This window comes from Solea senegalensis, linkage group LG15 (genome assembly GCF_019176455.1).
Source record: "Solea senegalensis isolate Sse05_10M linkage group LG15, IFAPA_SoseM_1, whole genome shotgun sequence".
Classification (NCBI taxonomy): domain Eukaryota; kingdom Metazoa; phylum Chordata; class Actinopteri; order Pleuronectiformes; family Soleidae; genus Solea; species Solea senegalensis.
In genome coordinates, this window is record NC_058035.1 from 20,684,439 (window position 1) to 20,704,136 (window position 19,698).

At 40.9% G+C, this 19,698-nt stretch overlaps 1 protein-coding gene across 7 annotated transcripts in view; it reads left to right on the forward strand.

Moving 5' to 3' along the window:
• birc6 (baculoviral IAP repeat containing 6) overlaps positions 1 to 19,698 on the forward strand; it is a 117,655-nt gene that overhangs the window by 1,289 nt on the left and 96,668 nt on the right. For all 7 annotated transcript variants that reach the window (XM_044046002.1, XM_044046005.1, XM_044046007.1 and 4 more), the window contains exons 2-11: positions 4,389 to 4,570; positions 6,828 to 6,965; positions 8,342 to 8,535; positions 10,270 to 10,381; positions 12,889 to 12,971; positions 13,108 to 13,333; positions 13,466 to 13,635; positions 15,771 to 15,829; positions 15,937 to 17,598; positions 19,519 to 19,668. In XM_044046002.1, coding sequence (XP_043901937.1) covers positions 4,389 to 4,570; positions 6,828 to 6,965; positions 8,342 to 8,535; positions 10,270 to 10,381; positions 12,889 to 12,971; positions 13,108 to 13,333; positions 13,466 to 13,635; positions 15,771 to 15,829; positions 15,937 to 17,598; positions 19,519 to 19,668 — 2,976 coding nt within the window. The remainder of the gene's footprint in view (positions 1 to 4,388; positions 4,571 to 6,827; positions 6,966 to 8,341; positions 8,536 to 10,269; positions 10,382 to 12,888; positions 12,972 to 13,107; positions 13,334 to 13,465; positions 13,636 to 15,770; positions 15,830 to 15,936; positions 17,599 to 19,518; positions 19,669 to 19,698) is intronic.

Genomic DNA, 19,698 nt, shown 5'->3' on the forward strand with positions numbered 1-19,698 from the left:
AAACTACCCAGCTCTCTTTACATTTCAATAATTGTATTAGAAAAAATCCTGAACAGGCATTCGTATGAAAATCACCTTAAGAAATCTAACAATATCTTCTTTGGATAATAACCCTTATTCCCAATTTAGCCTTTACTTTTTGAGTTATGCTGCTCACAAACTGACAAACACGGCTAAAAGCACAACTTCCTTAGTGGATTTTATAACAAGGGATGTTTTTTGTGTCCGATTTTTGACTAATGTCACATCTTTGGACTATCAGCCAATACGAATAAAAGGGATGTGCATTTCTAGCAAACATGAGTTGCTATTCCCTTTTTAGCTAAAAGGAATAGCTGTAGCCATTGCTATTCAGTGGTATTGTTTATGGAATTGTCTTATCCCCAGTGATGAGAGCTAGTTAAAGTACTGCAGAGTTCACATTGTGTTAAGCTAACAGGAGCATCTATCACGATGCATACACAGACCCTGGTAAATGTTGTCACTTTTGCAGGATCTACAGCGTGTTGAGCTTAGAGGAGCAGCTTCAAGATGTAGTCAAGAAACCTCATCTCATAACTTCTCCAAACACACATGCAGTGCACTTACTACCCTGTGGTAATAGGTGCACCACAAATTAGGTAGTCGTTGGAGTAGAAATATTTGTTTTTATAAATGCAATCATTGATTTATTTTGTGTCTTTTTAATAAATTATCAACAGTCACACTTACTGACTATTTTCATAAACAAGCAAATATCGAATGATTGAATAGTCATTCCCATTCCCATTGTCTCTTATAAACAACTATGTTGTGAATAAGACAGTTATGCTGATGCATATATCCAAGCAATTAGTAGCCAAACTATATGGTGGACTTTTGCAGCTCGCTCACTCTTATCCTTGTCATGGCAGTGGTGGCGTACATTTCTCTTTACAGCATGTTGCCTTGTGAAGCATTTGTGACATATTTTGGGTTCATGGATCATATCAGATTTAGCTATTCCTTCCTCCAGTATCTGATCTAGTGATCAGAATCTCTGTGTTACTGTTGCTGAGTATCGTATCAGCTCGTCCTTGGTAATAACATGACACCTTTAACCATGTTCTAAGAAAGCACTTTAGCAAGTGTACTTTGTAATCTGCTGGGGTCAATGAATTGATCAGGGAGACATGACCCACTATTGGCTTGACTCCAGACATCACAGAGCAGAGAATCAGGAAGACCCTCCACGGCAGTCAGTCATAACATGGTCATCTTTCATACAGTTTAATTTTTAAGGGGATCCTTTCGCCCCAATGCCCCTGTGCTGTGTTTCAGCCTGTCATTTGTACATGCAGCATTTCCACTTTTCTTTATGAGCAATGATTCATTGTGTTGTCCTGTTTTTATGTTTTGCCATGCATGTGTATGATGGCAAACCTGTTTTTCCTGCTGGGGATAAATAAAGTTGATGCTTTCACTTGTGTGAGCAGCTGATGTGTAGACCTTGTAGAGGAAGTTTCACACTGAACATTATCAGTAAATTAAACTAACACCGACCATGGTTTGAAGCAGTTTTTCTTTCTCCATATGAAGCATCAATGGTGATCATGGCTAACTTCACAACTAGAGCTCTAGTTTTTCCAGTATGGGTGTTGACTGTAAACAGTATTACTACACTACACTCCCATACACAACAGTGCTATTTTATACTTTGAATAAAGTGCAAAACATTTCAAGCTTTTTTGAAAGTATGATTTTTAAAAAATAAGATGCATCTTTGATTGATGAAAACACTTAAGTCTTTCAACATGTACATTACTAATGTATCTGTGCAGTGAAGTCACTTCTCTGGAAACTCTCATTCTCCATCATTGCTCTTTTGCAGTATGTCTCTACAGCATTGTGTCAGTTTACTTTTCATTTCAGTACTCTGCAATGTTCTGGTCAAGGTGATTTCCAGATGTGGCACTTTGCTGTTTCAGAATTTGTTAAAATGTACATGGCTTCTCCAGGTAAAAAAAACACATAATAGGATATTTACTGTTCTCTGCACATGACTGCAAGTGCTGCTCAAATATAAATCTGTCAGTCAGAGAAAGTTTGCTGTGTGAGTGCTCCTCTTCCCACTGTGCTCTCAAATTAAAGCAACTTGGTCTGTCAAATAACACTTTAGTATGGGAAAAGTTAAACTGATTCTGTCTGCATCAGAACAAAAACATGTATATGTTATTACTCAAGTAACAAATTATATAAAAAATACATTGCATATAATTTTTTAAATTCTAGAGATGGTGGTGTGTTCAGATGCAGTGACTCCACTGTGTTTCCTATAATGATGCACCAACCACAGTACCAAACTGACATTGTTCCAACCACAGTTTTACTACCACCCTGTACAACAAGCTCGGTACCTTCGTCACATGCTTTGAAACAAGCAAAAACATTGTGACAAATGTTAATTTCAGAAGAAAGGTGAGTGAGCAGGCTGTCATGTAGCTAAACCACTTCTTTACATGTGTGTTTAACAAGTGGTTTGATACTGGAGCTTTTATGTTTATATTCCATACAAACACTGATGAACAGCAACATTTGGGGTCTCTGCACCCCTCTGAGAGGACAGAACTCGTCCATCATACATGGACTTGCATACATGCTTTAGGCAGGAGCAAAGCAGGTAACGTCACTTCTCTACACGTTTATTAAACAAGTGGTTTGATACCAGAGTGTTTACATTTATATTCTGTACAAACACTGAACTGAAAAGCGATGTTTGGTGTCTTTGGTCCCCACAAGTGCAAGTAGACCAGTATGAGTGCATGAGAGTGTACAGAGGCTCTCGTGGACAAGCGTCAAGCATTTCAGAGCAGAGAATGTTGCTGAATTTGACATGATTTGAACAAATTTTAAATCATTATTGTTAGTTAAACATTTTCCTATTGGATGACAAAGTCAAAAGAGATATTTTTTTATCACTTTACATGGTCTTTAAGGTTTTTTTGAGGTGTCGTATGAGGTACCAACAAACAAAATGTCTGTCCTGATTGTACTGGGCGCAACCCCTGTGTGAGAACCCCGCTGAGACACTGAGGCTAGATTTCACAGAAAACAGGGCTGCCAGCAGGAACACAAGGAAACAGTAGTTTTGTTTTTTTTATTACATGTAACAAAAGACCCACCTAATAAAATCTATGTTAGCTTTAGTCTGTCGTATCTTTAAGGAAATGTTTGCTGCTTTATCTTGCGTTGGACAACCTTTTTCATCTGGAAACTGAAGTTTCTGACGCTTTTTTTGTTGTAAACAGCTGCTGCTGTTTGTGTTAGAGGTGGCTAGTCATGTCAGTCTTGTTAAAGCTTACCATCTGTGTTTATATTGGTCCCACGAAAGCCTTGCTGTCTTGACCACCAGGGTGGTGCTTTTGCTGAAAAACTGTTAATTGATTTACAACTAGGGATGCAACTATTAACTGTGGTTAAAAACATTAGGTTACTTTTATGTAGCATAACTGCGCAGCCCAAGTTCCACTTTCAAAACTGAAATTTGAGTTAAATTCTTTTCTATGAACAGCAGTAGCACGGTGATGAAAATGACACGTTACTGCAGGTGGAACTTAAGTCTGATGAATCAGCTTAGGGTGCTGTGCGGCAACAAGATCAATAGTGTAACTGTGAACTACTGTGGATGTACACTGGTAAAGTGACACAGTATGGGCAGCTCATGGCTAAAAGGAAAGGAACAGTGGACAAATGTAACACCTAATAGAATTTTGAATTTCCAAGAGATGTTTGGTAAATTCATTAAGATGTCTTTATTTAAATCATATACAAAGAAATCCTTGCTTGAAATTTTTTAGCTTATTTGACCCCAAAAAAAATCTCCCCCAAGTCTTTGAGAGTCACTGATTTATGGTGTCCAATTAGTCTCATCCCCAATTTACGTGTTTTTGTAATGTGGGAAGAAGCATGAGCACTGTGTGACCTACGTGACCTTCTGCTGTAAGGTATTAATGGTAACCACTGCATCACTATGTAGCCCATTTTACTATCCATATCTATAATGATATTTACAACACAAAGGAACTATGTTATTCCATATTCAATGCAGAGAACAGCATTAAACCAAAAGCTGTCCTTATAGGCATCTTGCTCTTGCTGTGTCGTTATGACGATGACCAAGCAAGACGTGCTAGGGACATTAGCGTTGTCTGTTCTGTTGCCCCTTTATATAGAACAAATGTTTGGATTTGATTGACTTGGTGCATGATATGAGGTGAAACACAATGAGTAACTGAGGTTACCCTAAAGTACCACACTGAACCAAAGATTAATGTAACATGTCATTTTTTTCCAGACAGAAATTAATTGCCGGCCTTTCCTCCTTCAAAGCGCCTGACACTGTGCTCTGTTCTTCTCTGTGTCTCTTCCAGCTAAACCTGGTGGTCGTGTCAGGTGTCAGTACTTCCCCGCAGTGGACAAGGTGCTTTTTGTGGATGACTATGCAGTGGGATGCAGGAAGGACCTGAATGGCATCTTGCTCCTAGACACAGCTCTCCAGCCTCCAGTGACCAAGCCGGAGGATATGGTTCAGCTTGAGCTGCCGGTCACAGAGGTAAGAGGAGAGCCACACTCACTACAGTTAGATGATATTAGAAAAAAGTAGGGCTGTAAAGTCCCGGTCGACTGGTCGATTAATCAGTCGATACGTTCTGGTTCGGCTCAAATTCTGATAAGTCCACTTTTTGCCGTGTATTTGATTTCATCTGGAGGAATGTACCAAGTGCTAATGGTGGTGTTTTCAGAGCACCCCTGTTCCACAGATCACAGCGTGTCTTCAGAGAACACCCCCCTCGTTTCAGTATTTTGGATTAGCCCAACCCACAGTAGACAGAAAGACTACAGAACGTCCGGTGGTTTTATTTAATGTTGAGCTACAGTCAGTCCTCCTCTAACATCCATGTCAAAGACATCGGCAGTTTGGCAGCATTTTACAAAAATAGATGGCGATAAAAATGTCAAATGCAAAGTTTGCCAGCAACAGTTTGTATATCACAGCTCAACTACAAACATTTCATATAAAAACGGTAAGCTAACTTGTCTTTGTTATGTTGCTCCATCTGTTTTGAGTACATGAACATTACAGAATTGGCATATTTCAGTGTTTTATTCCTCCTCGACTAGTCGATTTTGAGTCGAAATTTCAGGGCTTCAGTCGACTATGAATTTCTTTGGTTGATTACAGCCCTAGAAAAAAGCCAATCATTGTGTTAGTCTGACTAAAACTGGACTTTTAAAATGCATATTTATACATTAGTATGACTGAAATTGTATTAAATCGAATCCGTCAGTGTTTAGAGATCTAAACTGCGACTCCCAGTTGCATGATCGTTGTGTAACTGAAGGTATACATTTCATGCAGTGTTTCCCCTACTGTTGTATTAGGGGGATGCACACACAAACAGTGTGACAATGTTGGTTAAATATTAAACAGTACTGTGTGTACAACTGATTTACTGTGAAGCAAATATGACAGAACTGCTATAAACAGTGAAAGTATCAGTGTTTTAATGGTGGCAGCCATCTTGGAATCCTGTGTTAGGGTTCCTACCATCCTTTTTTAAGTTAATGGATGGTAGGAAGACTTGGAATGACATACTAACAGCTAGCCCCATGCCAAACTGGAAACTGCCTAATACTAACAAGCTGAAAGCTGGTGTATCGCCACCTAGTGGAGCGGAGGCAGAATCAATGAATCGGTTCCCCTCCAGTGTTTGTAAACATGGACAAGGACAGTTGTCCAACAGGGACACAGGAAGCACCTTAGCAATGGTTAATGTCACCTGATACTGTTTGTGACACCAGTTGTGTTTGGCCTGGATAGATGTGTAAGCCTTTTGTTCTGCAACCAGTGTGTCCAATGAAATGCTAGTTAAAGCCCTATGACTCCAGTCACTGAGCTGGTGACAATAATCCATGCTCATTCACTGCAGTTTGATAACGCAGTAGTATGCAGTAGTAATTATAACATTTACAAAAGAACCAGTGTTTCCCCAAATAATTAAATCATTCTATGATTGTGGCGTAAGAAGAGGCAAGCAGCAACACACACAACAGACCAGAAGTTATCATTTCTTATATTATTATGAAAATTGTTAAGAAAAATTGCTATTTTGCGCTTGCTCTCTTCATTCAGCCTATAGGTCTCTCAACCAATGCAATGTTCTCTCTCTTTTTATTGAGCTTTTTAAAAATGTAATGACTTTGTTATAAGTTTTAATAAATCTATATGCCTTTGAAAATATTTTTGAAATGTAGAATCTATGGTCTTTCGGCTTCTCCCTTTAGGGGTCGCCACAGCAGATCATCTGCCTCCATCTTGTCCTCTCTCTTGTGTCCTCTTCTGCTAATACAACTGTCCTCTTGTCCTCCTTCACAACTTCCATGAATCTTCTCTGTGGTTGTCCTCTTTTACTCCTGCCTGGTAGCTCTATCTTTGACATCCTTTGTCCAGTATAATCACTATCCCTCCTCTGCATGTGACCAAACCATTGCAACCTTGCCTCTCTTACTTCATTTCCAATCTGTTCAACCTGAACTGGTCCTTGAATATGCTAATTTCTAAACCTGTCCATCCTGGTCACTCTCAAGGAAAATCTCAACATCTTCAGCTCTGCCACCTCCAGCTTCACGTCCTCTCTTTTAGACAGTGTAGTCTCTAAGCCATACAGCGTAACAGGTCTCACTACTTCTAGTTGAATCTTGTAGACCTTCCCTTTCATTTTTGCTGCTAAAGTGAAAGAAAAAAACTTCATGTCCGCATCTTGGAACAAAGTTTTAACTGGATGTCTGTGTTTGTGTCTGTTTTTCAGGCCCAGCAGATGTTGTCAGCCTGTCAGGAAAAGATTGACGTGTCCAACACAGAGGGCTATGAACTCTTTATCACTCAGCTCAAAGAAGGCCTGAAGAATACCTCACACGAGACGGCAGCCAATCACAAAGTGGCCAAGGTTAGTGTGACTGCGGTTTACGGCTGCTCCTACTGTATTTTACTGTTGCACACTGTATCAACAGTTGACTACCATTAGTTCAAATATTTGGTATGTCATCGTGAAGAATGCGGGAATTTGAAATGCATGTCACCCTGTGGTTATATAGAGTGTTTGAATCATTTCTTGTACTTGTTCTCTTCTCCCTCAGTGCTGTTACTTTTCTCTATTATGATTTAGCCTAAATATTTTAGGGTACTGTACCCAGTTTGAATAACCACAGGTCAAGGACTGCGGTACCTATGAGCAAGGTACCCAATTCCCATTGCTCTCCAGTGATTGGGTTAGTTGGATTCTCTAAAATGACCCTATCCCAAGCCCAGAAAAATGGGAGGGTTGCGTCAGGAAGGGCATCCGGCGTAAGCTCTGTATTTTTTAACTCAAAACCAAACCAAATCTGTCATCAAATAAGTATGTTGTTGTCAATATGGGTATATGTTGAATTATTATTGACGCTGAGCTTGTTTATTAAAATTAGTGGTACTAAGTAACTACATTTTGGAGGTCACATGCCTCAAAAACAATGTTTTGTTAGGTCAGGATTAATTTATTTATTCTGACACAAATTAATGGGATAAATGTTGTATAACCTGACCAGTTGGGGGAGTCAAACAGCATGTAATGTGGTGATTGTGTTTTTGCTGGATGATGACTGAACTACATTATACAGTATTTTAGTGATTTTAAGACACTGGGCCCTATCTTCTTTATTTAACCTGTAAAAACAAGACACACCAAATATTATACAATATTTATTGTCAAAAAAATGAAACAACAATCTCTTGAATAAAGATGGGAAATAACCTCAATATATTCCAGTCCTTGGCATTAAGTAGAGTTGAAAGCAGATTTAGTTTGGCCTGTAGGACTATTGCCTGGGTATTATTACTGCAAATACCTACAATACTACAGTAATAGATGCCATATGCATGTTTATAGCTGCAGATATTAGACCATAGCCTACTCAGCTAGAGAAGAGAATCCACATTATTGTATTCATCCATTTTTTTAAGTTATTGTGTCTCTTTACTTTGGCTGCTTCACTATTTATCGAACAAATAATGATGCAAGAGTACATTGATTTTGTTACTGGTAAAAACACGTAAACGATGCTAATACCTGTGCCATGTTGCTGAAAGTAAGAAGTAGTAGTTAGTTATTTATAATATAAATATTTCTTTCCCTCCACAAAAAACAAAACAAAACGTGACCGTGTTACAAAGGAGAATTTTGATAATGGTACCTTTATTTACCACTGTTCTGTCAATCCACTATAGCTTCAGCATGGTTGTGCCTCTTTCTCTTTGATACCTTCAAATCCATGTCTCCTCTTTTAGTGGGCAACGGTGACCTTCCATCTCCCCCACCATGTGTTGAAGCTGGTAGCCAGCGCCATCGTCAGTGAGCTGAAGAAAATCAACCAGAACATAGCTGCCTTGTCTGTGGCCTCATCCATCTTGGACAGGCTCTCCTATCTCTTGTCAAGTGCCAGGCCTGAGCTTGGGGTTGGACCTGGACGCTCTGTAGATAGGTGAGCAAGCAAAACTGACCTCACACATATCAAGGTCCCTGCTCTTCTGTTCATGTTTCTTAAAGGTCACATCCGGAATTTGTTTTCCGAAACTTTAATTAATCTTATTTGTTGAAATCCTCTTCACGTCCTAAAAGCCATCAATAAATAAAGTTGCCTGACACGGCTCATGCAATAACCTCAAAGTCTCCTTCATACTCAAACAAACTCAGGCTTTGTGAACCCACTGAAGAACATGATTCCCACTGATTCTGGGAAGTGTGGTGTTTTTTTCACCGCTGCATGAATTGTGACGTCGCAAACCCACGGTGAATCTGTTGCAGTGTTACTATTTTGTATATTTTACCTATTTTGTGACCTTCAGAAGTGATAGCGCAGTTACCCATATTCACTGATTGTTTATTATCAGCCCCAACATAGTGCTTACTTATAGTTTAAATTTCACCTGGTTGATGGTCTGATTAAAAGAAAAAAAAAACTCGCTCTTACGTTTTACCTTTGTTGTTTCCCATTAGTAATACTCTCCAAAATGACACAAACGACTGCAGAGGAGCGAATTTGGCTTGCTGTTTGCGCCTACGTGTCCATGCCCAGTGAATCTCAATGGTCACATGATATACGTTTTTTTGGTTTATTGATTGGATGCAGATTACTACTGAAATTAAGCTACAGTGTTTGTCTGGGTGCAGATTGTTTTTTGCCTGTAAATGGCATTTTTTAAAAACAGTTACAGTGACATTTGCTCCTTCAAAATTATAACAATACTCAGGAAAGAAAATAAGGAATACAATTAAGTAATAATAATAAATAAATCATCCAGTGTAATTTTAGTACCGATTCCAGGTTTGAGGTTTGTGAGGGCTTCCAGTGTAATAATCTGTCAAATCAAATATGTGGTGATTTGACCCCTGGAGAGGGAGAAGAATTACAAGAAATATGTGCTTAGGAAGAGGTATGACCTTATGAGTTCTATGACAATAAATATGTCTGACTGAGTAATTAAAAAAGAAGTGTGAATGTAATGTATGTACAGAAAAACTGAAGTGAAGTGAACTGAAACATAAGCTGTCCAACTGACAGGGTTGATGGGAGCACTGTTATCATGGTAAATGGAATAATTGCACATGATTTACTGCACTTGGATTTTTATAACAAGGATTATTGCAGTCAGTTAAGAGTGTTTGACACCCGGAGGGATGAATTAAGCAGTCTGATGGCAGGAATGATTTCCTGTGGTACCCATAAATGGTTGAATATGTACTGCTGTGTTTACGTTTCATTATCAAAAGTGTGCTAAAACACGATCAACTATATGACAGGCTTGTTCAGAATCAGATGATCATCACGGGTATGTCTGACACGATTTTCTTCTCATACATTCCTGTAGCAGCATGGTGCGTTAAAACCAGTGGAAGCTCAAAGAGAATAGGTTTTTTTTCACTGCAGAGAGCGGGATGCCGATTGGATAGATGCTGTTTGGTGTTTATAAATAACTGGGCCTGAAATGAGCTTCCCCTGTTTCAGGGACCAGCAACTGCTGCTGCTCTGTACTGCATCATGTTGGACTGAGTCGGTCACTGAATGTGCTTCTGTGTTGGACAAGCACATCATTGAGGGGGTGGGAGGTGGTTTCCAGGATGCTGCGTTTTTTTTTTTTAAACGGATGAATTAGCTGACAGCATCTTAAGTCTGAAAATATGTTGTTTTAACAATGAGGTGTTCTCTGCTCTGCAGATCGTTGATGTACAGCGAGGCCAACAGGAGGGAGACCTTTACATCGTGGCCACATGCTGGTTACAGGTGGGCTCAGCCTGACCCAATGGCTCAAGCAGGTTTTTACCACCAGGTAAGTGTGGCCTGTCTGACCTCCCCAATGGCATTTTATTTTCTATATAGCACCAGATCACAACAGAAGTCATTTAAGGTTACATTTCCTAGAGAACAGGTCTATAATTTGTCCTTTTATTAAACAAACTAAACACCTTTATAGGGCTATAAAGTCCCGGTCGACTGGTCGATTAATCAGTCGATACATTCTGGTTCGACTCAAATTCTGACTTTAATTTTTGCCGTGTTAATTTCACACAGTCTATGGTTAATTTCATTTCACCTGGAGGAATATACCAGGTGCTAATAGGGATGTTTTCAGAGAACCCCTGTTCCACAGATCACAGCGGGTCTGCAGAGAACACCCCCCTTGTTTTCAGTATTTTGGATTAGCCCAACCCACAGAAAGACTACAGAACATCCAGTGGTTTTATTTAATGTTGAGCTACAGTCAGTCCTCCTCTAACATCCATGTCAAAGACATCGGCAGTGTGGCAGTATTTTACAAAAATAGATGGCGATTAAATAAAAAAAAGTCAAGTGCAAAGTTTGCCAACGTTGCATCTAACTTGTCTTCGTTATGTTGCTTCGTCTGTTTTGAGTACATAATCATATCTGAATTGGCATATTTCAGTGTTTTAGTCTAATAATCATTGATTTGTTTTAGAACTGTAGGCGCACTTGCCCGCAACAACGACAGCGATCTATTTGTGTCTCAGCCGCGAAGCTGAGCTCCTATGTTCAGTGTCGCTCTGTGAAATCATCTAAATATTCCTCAACAGTTGATATCGCGCTAATATCAATGTAGTATAGTATAGTATAGTATAGTGTATAGCAGGGGTGGGCAACCTTTGTGACATGGAGTGCCAGTTTGAGATTTTCTTCTCATCTACTGTGCCTTTATCAACAATAACACTTTTTTCAATTATCACACAAAATACAAAAACTTACATATACATTGAATTTTATTCCATTTATAGAGCGCATCTCAGTGCTGTATCTGCTCAAGCTTATTAATAATGATGATAATAACAATAATAATATTATTAATAATAATAATGCAGCGGGAGCTGTCACTCAAACCCATGAAATCAGGACAAACATAAAGTGAGGAACACTGAGGTGCCAGTGTGCCAGTGTTTGTGGCGCAGAGTGCCACCTGTGGCACGAGTGCCGAAGGTTGGCAACCCCTGGTGTATAGCATATTTTTGGAAATCATGCGCTATGATATTGCGCAGACGCGCGAGATGCAAAGCGCTTTCAGAGTAGTTCTCCTGCTCCAGGTCCAAGTAACACACACACACACTCACTTGCATTGCTCGAGCACTCAGACACTCGGATTCGCCGCTACTTCTCTCTCTCGCTCGACCACTCATGCAAGCGCTTGCACACACACACACACACACACACAGCTGCATCCCTCAAGGACACACATCCAACTGTACCTCTCTCTCACTGGAGAACTCATTCATGCTCATGAATAAAAAAAAAATACGGCTGTATACCGTAAAACGTTGATAATTTGAAAAAAATACCGTGATATAATTTTTTTGTTAGCACTAACTATTTGCCCCCCCCCCAACAAAAAAAGAGTTGTAAACCCAGGGTTTAATAATGTTTAATAATGCATGCAGTCAGAGGGCTGCATGTTGGAACAGTACAAAATGATGGTGTTTCTGGCAACTGGTAACCTCAGAGAGGTTATCAAATAGTAAGTAACCATGGCGATGGTGACTCGTGTTCAAAGTCATGTTCTTCATTGTCATGGCTACAATCAAGAGTTGTAATAAGTTTAGAGAATTGGAGAGTAAAGGAGGGGAGAGTCCTGAAACTGTTTATATCCTTTCTGGTATGTGAAGTCACCGTAGTTCCCTAATACTTGGGGAAACGAGAGTGAGTTCTGTTTGTGCTCTTTTTCAATCCACAGTCTCACCATTAGATAGCACAAGTTTTTACTTGAACCTCATCTCCTGGCTAAGTCTACTGTTTTGACTGGTCAAATTTATTTGCTTAATTATTAATTAATGTAGGATTTCAACCTTCAAATAATATCTCCATGATTATTAACAGGGAGAATGTCACCTCTGTCAATGCCTGAGCGGGTCTGCTTCGCCTGAGTAGGCACTATGTAACTTCTGATTTCAGGTCCATGCCACAAAAATAACTTCTTCTCTGTTATTGTGTACTTCTCTGTTATGTAATTCTCTGTTAAGGTGGGGGAGTTTCATTTTGAACTTGTTTAAGTTCAAAACATACAGCCTTGTTTGTCAGACTGTTTGAAATAATTCCAGCATGGACTGACAGAGTCTGGTCTGAGCACAGCTTGGCCTTAGATAGGCCCATTTTGAAGATCTGAATGTCTTTCGAAGGAATAATGTGTTTCGATAATATTCATTTTGACTTGATGTCTGTAAAAAGTGACATCCTTAATGTGAATGAATAGTGAGGGTCACCTCTGAATTATTAATCAATTCATGTGCAGGAGTTGTAATTGTGAGTGTCAGTGAACCTGCCATCTTTCCACAGCCTGCCTCAACAGGGGACGACAGAGCCATGTGTTTCACCTGCAGTGTGTGTCTGGTCTGTTGGGAACCTACAGATGAGCCATGGCAAGTCATGTGATTTATTGTGCCATACTGCTGCAAGTGTAGTGCAATAAATATGTATAGTATATAGCTGCAAGTGTTTAATGTGTTACCATTCTATACATGTCTGTAACACCTCACCGCTCTCCGCTAAATCCAGGTCAGAACACGAGAGACATTCTCCGAACTGTCCATTTGTAAAGGGTGAGCACACACAGAACGTTCCACTGTCAGTGACACTAGCGACCAGCCCCGCCCACTTTCCCAACAGCCCCGACAGTTCAGACAAGATCGCCTGCTATGGCTTTGGGAGCTGCCCGCAGTTCCTCGCTGCTGCTACTAAGAGGGGCAAGATGTGCATCTGGGACGTCTCCAAAATGATGACGGTAAGATCACTTAACTGTAGATGCATGAAAAAAGTGTCATGTGTCATAGTGTGTCACATACAAAGATGCTGGTGTCAGGCGTCAAAATTCCAGTTGACCCCAGATTAAAGTGTGTGATGGTGTGTTCAACAGGTGCACTTGAAGTTTGACATCAACCCATACGACCCAGCCATTCTGAGGCAGCTGATCCTGTGTGGTGGTGAGCAAAGCCAGCAGACGCTGACCGAGTCTCGGAGACCAACTCTGGCCTGGTTGGAGGAGTCTTCTTCCTGCTCTGACCTGCCCAAGCTAGAGGGAGACAGGTGAAATACACACGATCACAATCACACTCGCAGTCAGTATACACGTCAGAAGTGTGATTCACCGTGAATCTGCACTTTTGGTGTCTCTCTGTCCAACCAGTGATTTGTTTGCTTTGATAAAGGTGTCACTAATAAATTGTCCTTACAATGTGACTCTTAAAAGGATTTGTATTGTTGAATGGTGTTTGTATGAGGCACTTATTAATATATATATAGTCAGCTCTGACTGTGCTTTTCACACTCCCTGGGTTGAGAACCAGTCCTAGACATGGAGGCTCAATCACATTGAAACATATTTATCTGGAGCTTGTTTGTACAGCTGATCACAGGACAGAACATTGGGTAGCGTGAGTTCCTTGTGACCTTGGATTTGGAAACGTCCCCGAGTCAAAGGATCGTTTATCAAACTGCAAAAACGGTGCGGGTGATTGCATCATACTGTGGCCCAGTCACTCAATCACTCACTCTGTTGGGGAATGTATTTATATTGCACTTTTTTGTTCCAACGCGCTTAACAATCAAATCAAACCTAATCAAATAATTCAGGGCATTGAGAAAAGAAAGAAAGAACTGGTTGGGGTGAAGAAATGGATGAAGAGGTGAAGAGGTTTACAATGACATAGTAAATAAGGATGAAAAGGTGAATTTCTCTGTGAGATGAATAAAGTATCTATCTATCTATCTATCGAAAAGGATAAAAATAATAGGCAATGCCATAAGTAAGTTAAAATAGACTAAGCTTTGTACATTAAAACCAAATGTGAATAATGGTAAAAGTAAGAAATGGGGACAGAGGAGAGATGGGGGACAACAAGGGAGGGTGAGAGAAGAGTGAAGGAGCAACAGATTAGAGGTAGGACAATGGAACGATTAAATAAGTAAGTTTATTTATGTTTATTTCGGTCATGACATTTAGATCACTCATCACACATCAGTGTAGTTCACACTATACACATAACCGAAAGGAAAAACGGGAGAAGCAAAAGCTTATCTAGTCCCGCCCCCATTAACATCATACATTACATGATTATTCTGTTCTTATGACATTTGACAAAGAAAAACATGTTTCAGCATCAGGTAGATAGATATAGTCTAGCTTTAGTCAGTCAGTTTTTTTTTTTTTTTGTTTGGTTACATTTGCTTCCCCTGCCGTTTCCACACAGTGTCTACAGATTTCTGTCCCTGACCTTTGTCATACTTTCCTCCTGGGTCATTCTGTATTGATTAATGGTCATATCTACATACTTCTTTTTAAATACACTCAGTTTTGCAGATTTTTTCATCTCCTCATCCAGATTATTCCATTGTCTGACCCCTGTGACCGATACGGTAGAGGATTTTAGTGTAGTTCTTACCCTTCTTTGCCTAAACCTCATGTTCCCTCTTGTGTCCCTCCCCTCTGTTCAGGAATAATGTCTGTAGATTGTGAGGGAGGTTTTTGTTGGCAGCCCTGTAAATCATCTGTACTGTGTGGTATTTTATTAAGTCATATAATTTGAGTATTTTTGATTTGATAAATAGTTGATTTGTATGTTCTCTGTAACTGGCATAGTGTAGGATTCTCAAGTCTCTTTTTTGGAGTATAAACAGGGGATAAGTAGTGGTTTTGTAAGTGTGTCCCCAAACCTCTGTACAGTATTGCAGGTGTGGAGAGACTAGTGCGAAGTACAACAAATATAGTGCCTTCTGATTTAGTAGTTTTTGTGCCCTCCAAAGTATGGACACACTCCTGACCAGCTTACCTTTTATATATCTGGTGTGTGGTTTCCAAACATGTCATCAATAATCACTCCCAGCACTTTGTACTCACTAACCCTTTCAATGTCCACTCCATTAACTTGTATGTTAATACTAGTCTTACTGCCTTTTTTCCCATACAGCATATATTTAGTTTTCTCTACATTTAGTGATAGTTTATTTATATTAAACCACACATGCAGCTTGGCCATTTCATTATTGACCGTTCCCACTAATTGGTTTAAGTCATCCCCCGAACAGAAAATATTGGTGTCATTTGCGAAGTTAACATAACATAAGAGAATGCTAATTACCAATTGTAGGCCGGTAGGAGGAGAGAAAAAGATGTAAGTCTTAGCTTGTCATTTCATTTTACTCATGTTCTTCTTTTCCTCTAGTGATGACCAGTTGGAGGATTCAGATAGTGAAGAGCATTCCCGTTCAGAGTCAGTAACAGGTATGAGCCCCTGCTATTTTAACTGTGTAATGTAATATTTGGTGGTTCACTATCACCATCACTAAGGTGTGAAAACTCTGACCCATTTTCTCCCACTTCTCTTCCAGGCCAGCCATCTCAGTGGGAGAGCATGGATGTGAGTCTAGGGGTGACGGCGCTGAGTGTTGTCCAGCAGCCAGAGAAGCTCCAGTGGGAGGTGGTTGCAAGTGTGCTAGAGGATACGGTCAAGGACCTGGAGGAGCTCGGAGCCAACCCCTCACTTAACCAGACCAAGGCCCACAGCCAGGCCAAAGCAAAGGACAAGGTCACTGACCACCACAACATTCCCTTCCCCTGCCTGTTAGCTGGAGGCCTGCTCAGCTATCGCTCAGCATCCAGCACCCCGATGGCTGGACCCCCACCCACAGCTCCATCCACAACACGCAGGACCACAGATGGATCTTTAAGAACTCAGGGCCCTGAGCCCTTCCACTCTGGGCCTGTACAGGACCAGGGTCCAATGGACATAGAGAACAACAATCCTCAGACTGCAGCTGTGCAGCAAGGCTTCTCTAATCTAACAGGTTCTCAAACTCCCAGCCCCTCTTCTCTGCAGGCTATACACAGGACTATACCTGTGCTGCTGCTGTACAGCATCAGAGAGGTGGATGACAAGTCCTCAGGGCAGGTGTTTGCCCAAATGAACAACCTTATGAGCAAGGGGCTTCACGAGGAGGGCTTCACTGTTCCACAGATAATAGAGATGGAGTTTGACACGCACGAGCAGCTTCTTCTCCAGGATCCCCCAATCACCTATATTCAGCAGTTTGCTGATGCAGCAAATAATCTGGCAGGGTTAGACGGTCATGCGGACAAATGGAGCACACTGGCTGCGTCCAGCGTCTCCAGCCCACCCCGACCTGGAGCACTGGTGCAGTGCTTGAGACTGCCCAAACAGCTGGAGGACGAGAATCTTTATGTGGACTCTATCACTCCCTGTTGGGACAGTGTGCACCTTCTGGTCATCTTGCAGCCGTGCGGTGCTGAATCTCTTAGTGCCACCAACCAGGTGGAGGCGCTCAACAATCTCAATCGCCTGCACTCAGCACTCTGCAGTCAGCGCAAAGGTGAACTCTTACACCCAGTGGCCAATGGGTTAGAAGGCCACCACCCAGGGGAGTCTCTGCCTCAGACACCCCTTATTCTTCCACCAGGAGACCAGCAGCAGCAGAGGTCCTCCAGTGGAGGGAGTGGAGGGGGCTATCTTGCACTCTACAAGCTCAACTACTCCACCCGTATCGTCACCTTGGATGAGGACCCTGTAAAGGTGCAGCAGATCTGGGACCCCTGTGATGCAATCACCTCTCATATACTGCTTCCTCCAGATGTGCTGGACAGCAGGGAAGATGAGAGTGAAGAAGCCTCCGATGAAGCTCTCCCCTCAGCTCCCAAAAATGGCTTGTCTGGGTTTGGAACGGGCTCTGCAGGTTCTGCTGGCTCTGGAACTGGGACTGCATGTGGAGCAGCCACAACCAGCAGCAGTGCTACCGTCACCAATCCTGCCACCTCTGCCTCCAGCCACAAAGACTGCAGTCGGTTAGAGGTGGCAGGTCTTGGACACCTGGTGGTGACCACACGAGCTGGCTACATTATGATACTGGACCTGTCCACGTTGGAGGTTCTGGCCAAGGTGGAGCCACCTAAGAAAGAGGGGTCAGCAGAGGAAACGGACCCCTTTGTTTCAGTTACCTATTGCTCTGGGACCGATCGCCTTTGTGCCTGCACCAAAGGTAGGTGACTTATTCCTGTTTACCTGTAGACAACACTCATGAATCTTAAATGGACAGGTCAGCTTTGACTTGACTATTGACTATTTTCTCGATTCATCTCGAGATGTTCTGGTACAATTTTTTTCCCTCCCGATGTGCTGTGTGTATCGGCCGCTACCGCATATGGATACCAGTGTGTTATAAAATATCATACTACGCCTGCATGATTGTGATATGATCATCATTGTGGTAAGGCCTGGCTCAGGTTAAACCCTCTGTAAAACATGAATGAATACAGTAAATGGAAACCATTTATTTTTGAATGTATTTTTTTAAATAGAACAGTATAAAACAGTAGTGCAACTTAACTAAATAAATCTAGGAATAATTATTTAAAAAAAATGAGTGCAGCCACAACATTGTAAAAAAAAGAGGCATTTAAATGTTTAAATAGAGTGTAAATAGCAGTGTAAAACAGTAGTGAAACAGCAAATTAACTGAAATAAATTCCTTTGATAAAACTTAAATGTGACGCCACAATATTTTGAAATAAAAGGCAGGCATTTATGTTTAAATAGAACGTTATAGAAAAGTTGTGTGACGGTGTTGCTGCCCCTCCAAATTGCTTCTTTGCACATGTTGCATGTTGCAGTCTTACTGGTGGGAGCATCCAGTGTGAAATACTGCCAAACCACCGACATGATGAGCTAACCTTAGCTCCTTGTCTACCAGTGTCAGGTGATCTATTCTTCTTCACGGCTCTAAAAAAGCATCTGCCAATAGCAGCACAGCGCAACTGTTTTAAGAGAGGCGAAGAAGAACTGTGTCAGTACTAACAGAGCTTTAATAAATTATGTGGTATCGGATCAGTGCCTGGGCTCCGGTACTCGCCGATACTAATGCCAGCATTTTCGGCAGTATCAGAGGCATTTCCGATACTGGTATCGGAATCTGAACAACTCTAGATTCATCATTTGGTTCGTAAAGTGTCAGAAAATGTTGATCAGTGTTTCCCAAACCTGGAAATGATGATGTTCTCAAATGTCTTGTTTTGTCCACAAACCAAAATGATGCAGTTGTAATGATTTGTGAAGCAAAGACACCAGAAAATATTCTAATTTAATAAGCTGAAAAATCAGATAACTTGTTTTAATGACTGAAAAACACTCAACAAAATAGTTGACAATTAATTTAGTCATCAATTCATTATTGATTAATGCCCTTCAAAGACAATGCCATTTTACAAGTTTTGTCAATGCAAACAGTTCAGTTTCTGACATTATTTGATAGAAACACAATCTGTCAACTTGATTGGGATCAAGTGTTGCTTTCTTTCATTTACATTATTGCCTGCTGATGAGAACACAGTGCATAGTGGAGGCGTGCCAGGCGCTGTATGTTTGTACACATTGTGTTTATACGCCACTTTTCTTCTGATTGATACAGTGAGGGTATGTTGAGTGAGCCTTGCAGGTTTACCAGGCTTTTCATCGGCTTTTTCAAAGTCCTCTACATACTCAATTTTGTCAATTTGCACATTGTTAAAACAAAAATGACGATACTATAATAAACGATATTTATCACCCACCTCTAACAAGGACACAGGAGCTGCTGATTTACTGCTGCCTTGTTTGTGTCACTGAGGTACTGTAAATCTGAATGAAGGATTTAAAACTGAACTCCCAAAATATCACATTTGAACTTACTGATGGTGGCAGTAGTAGATCAACAACTCATGTGTATGGCACACATGAGTTGATGTAAAACCACTGATTTTGTCAATGGAGTTTGGTGCGGGTGAGCAATTACAAAGCAACACAAACTTAGTTGGAAAATGCTGTCTAACTGCGATTTAAAGGTAACATAGAGTGAGCCTTTTAATACTTCAGTGACTCCAGGAAGATATTCTGCAGGTTGTAATTTTTTCTCTGCTCTCTGAAGGTGGAGAACTTCATTTCCTTCAAATTGGAGGTGTGTGTGACGATGGAGACGATGGAGACATGTTTATTGATGGCCCCCTTTCTAAAGGGGCTGAACTGCTGCTTGAGGGAGCCAAGCCTTCCTCCAACCCTTCTAGCCCAGGGATCACAGGTACAACTCGCACAAGACACTCATGTCATG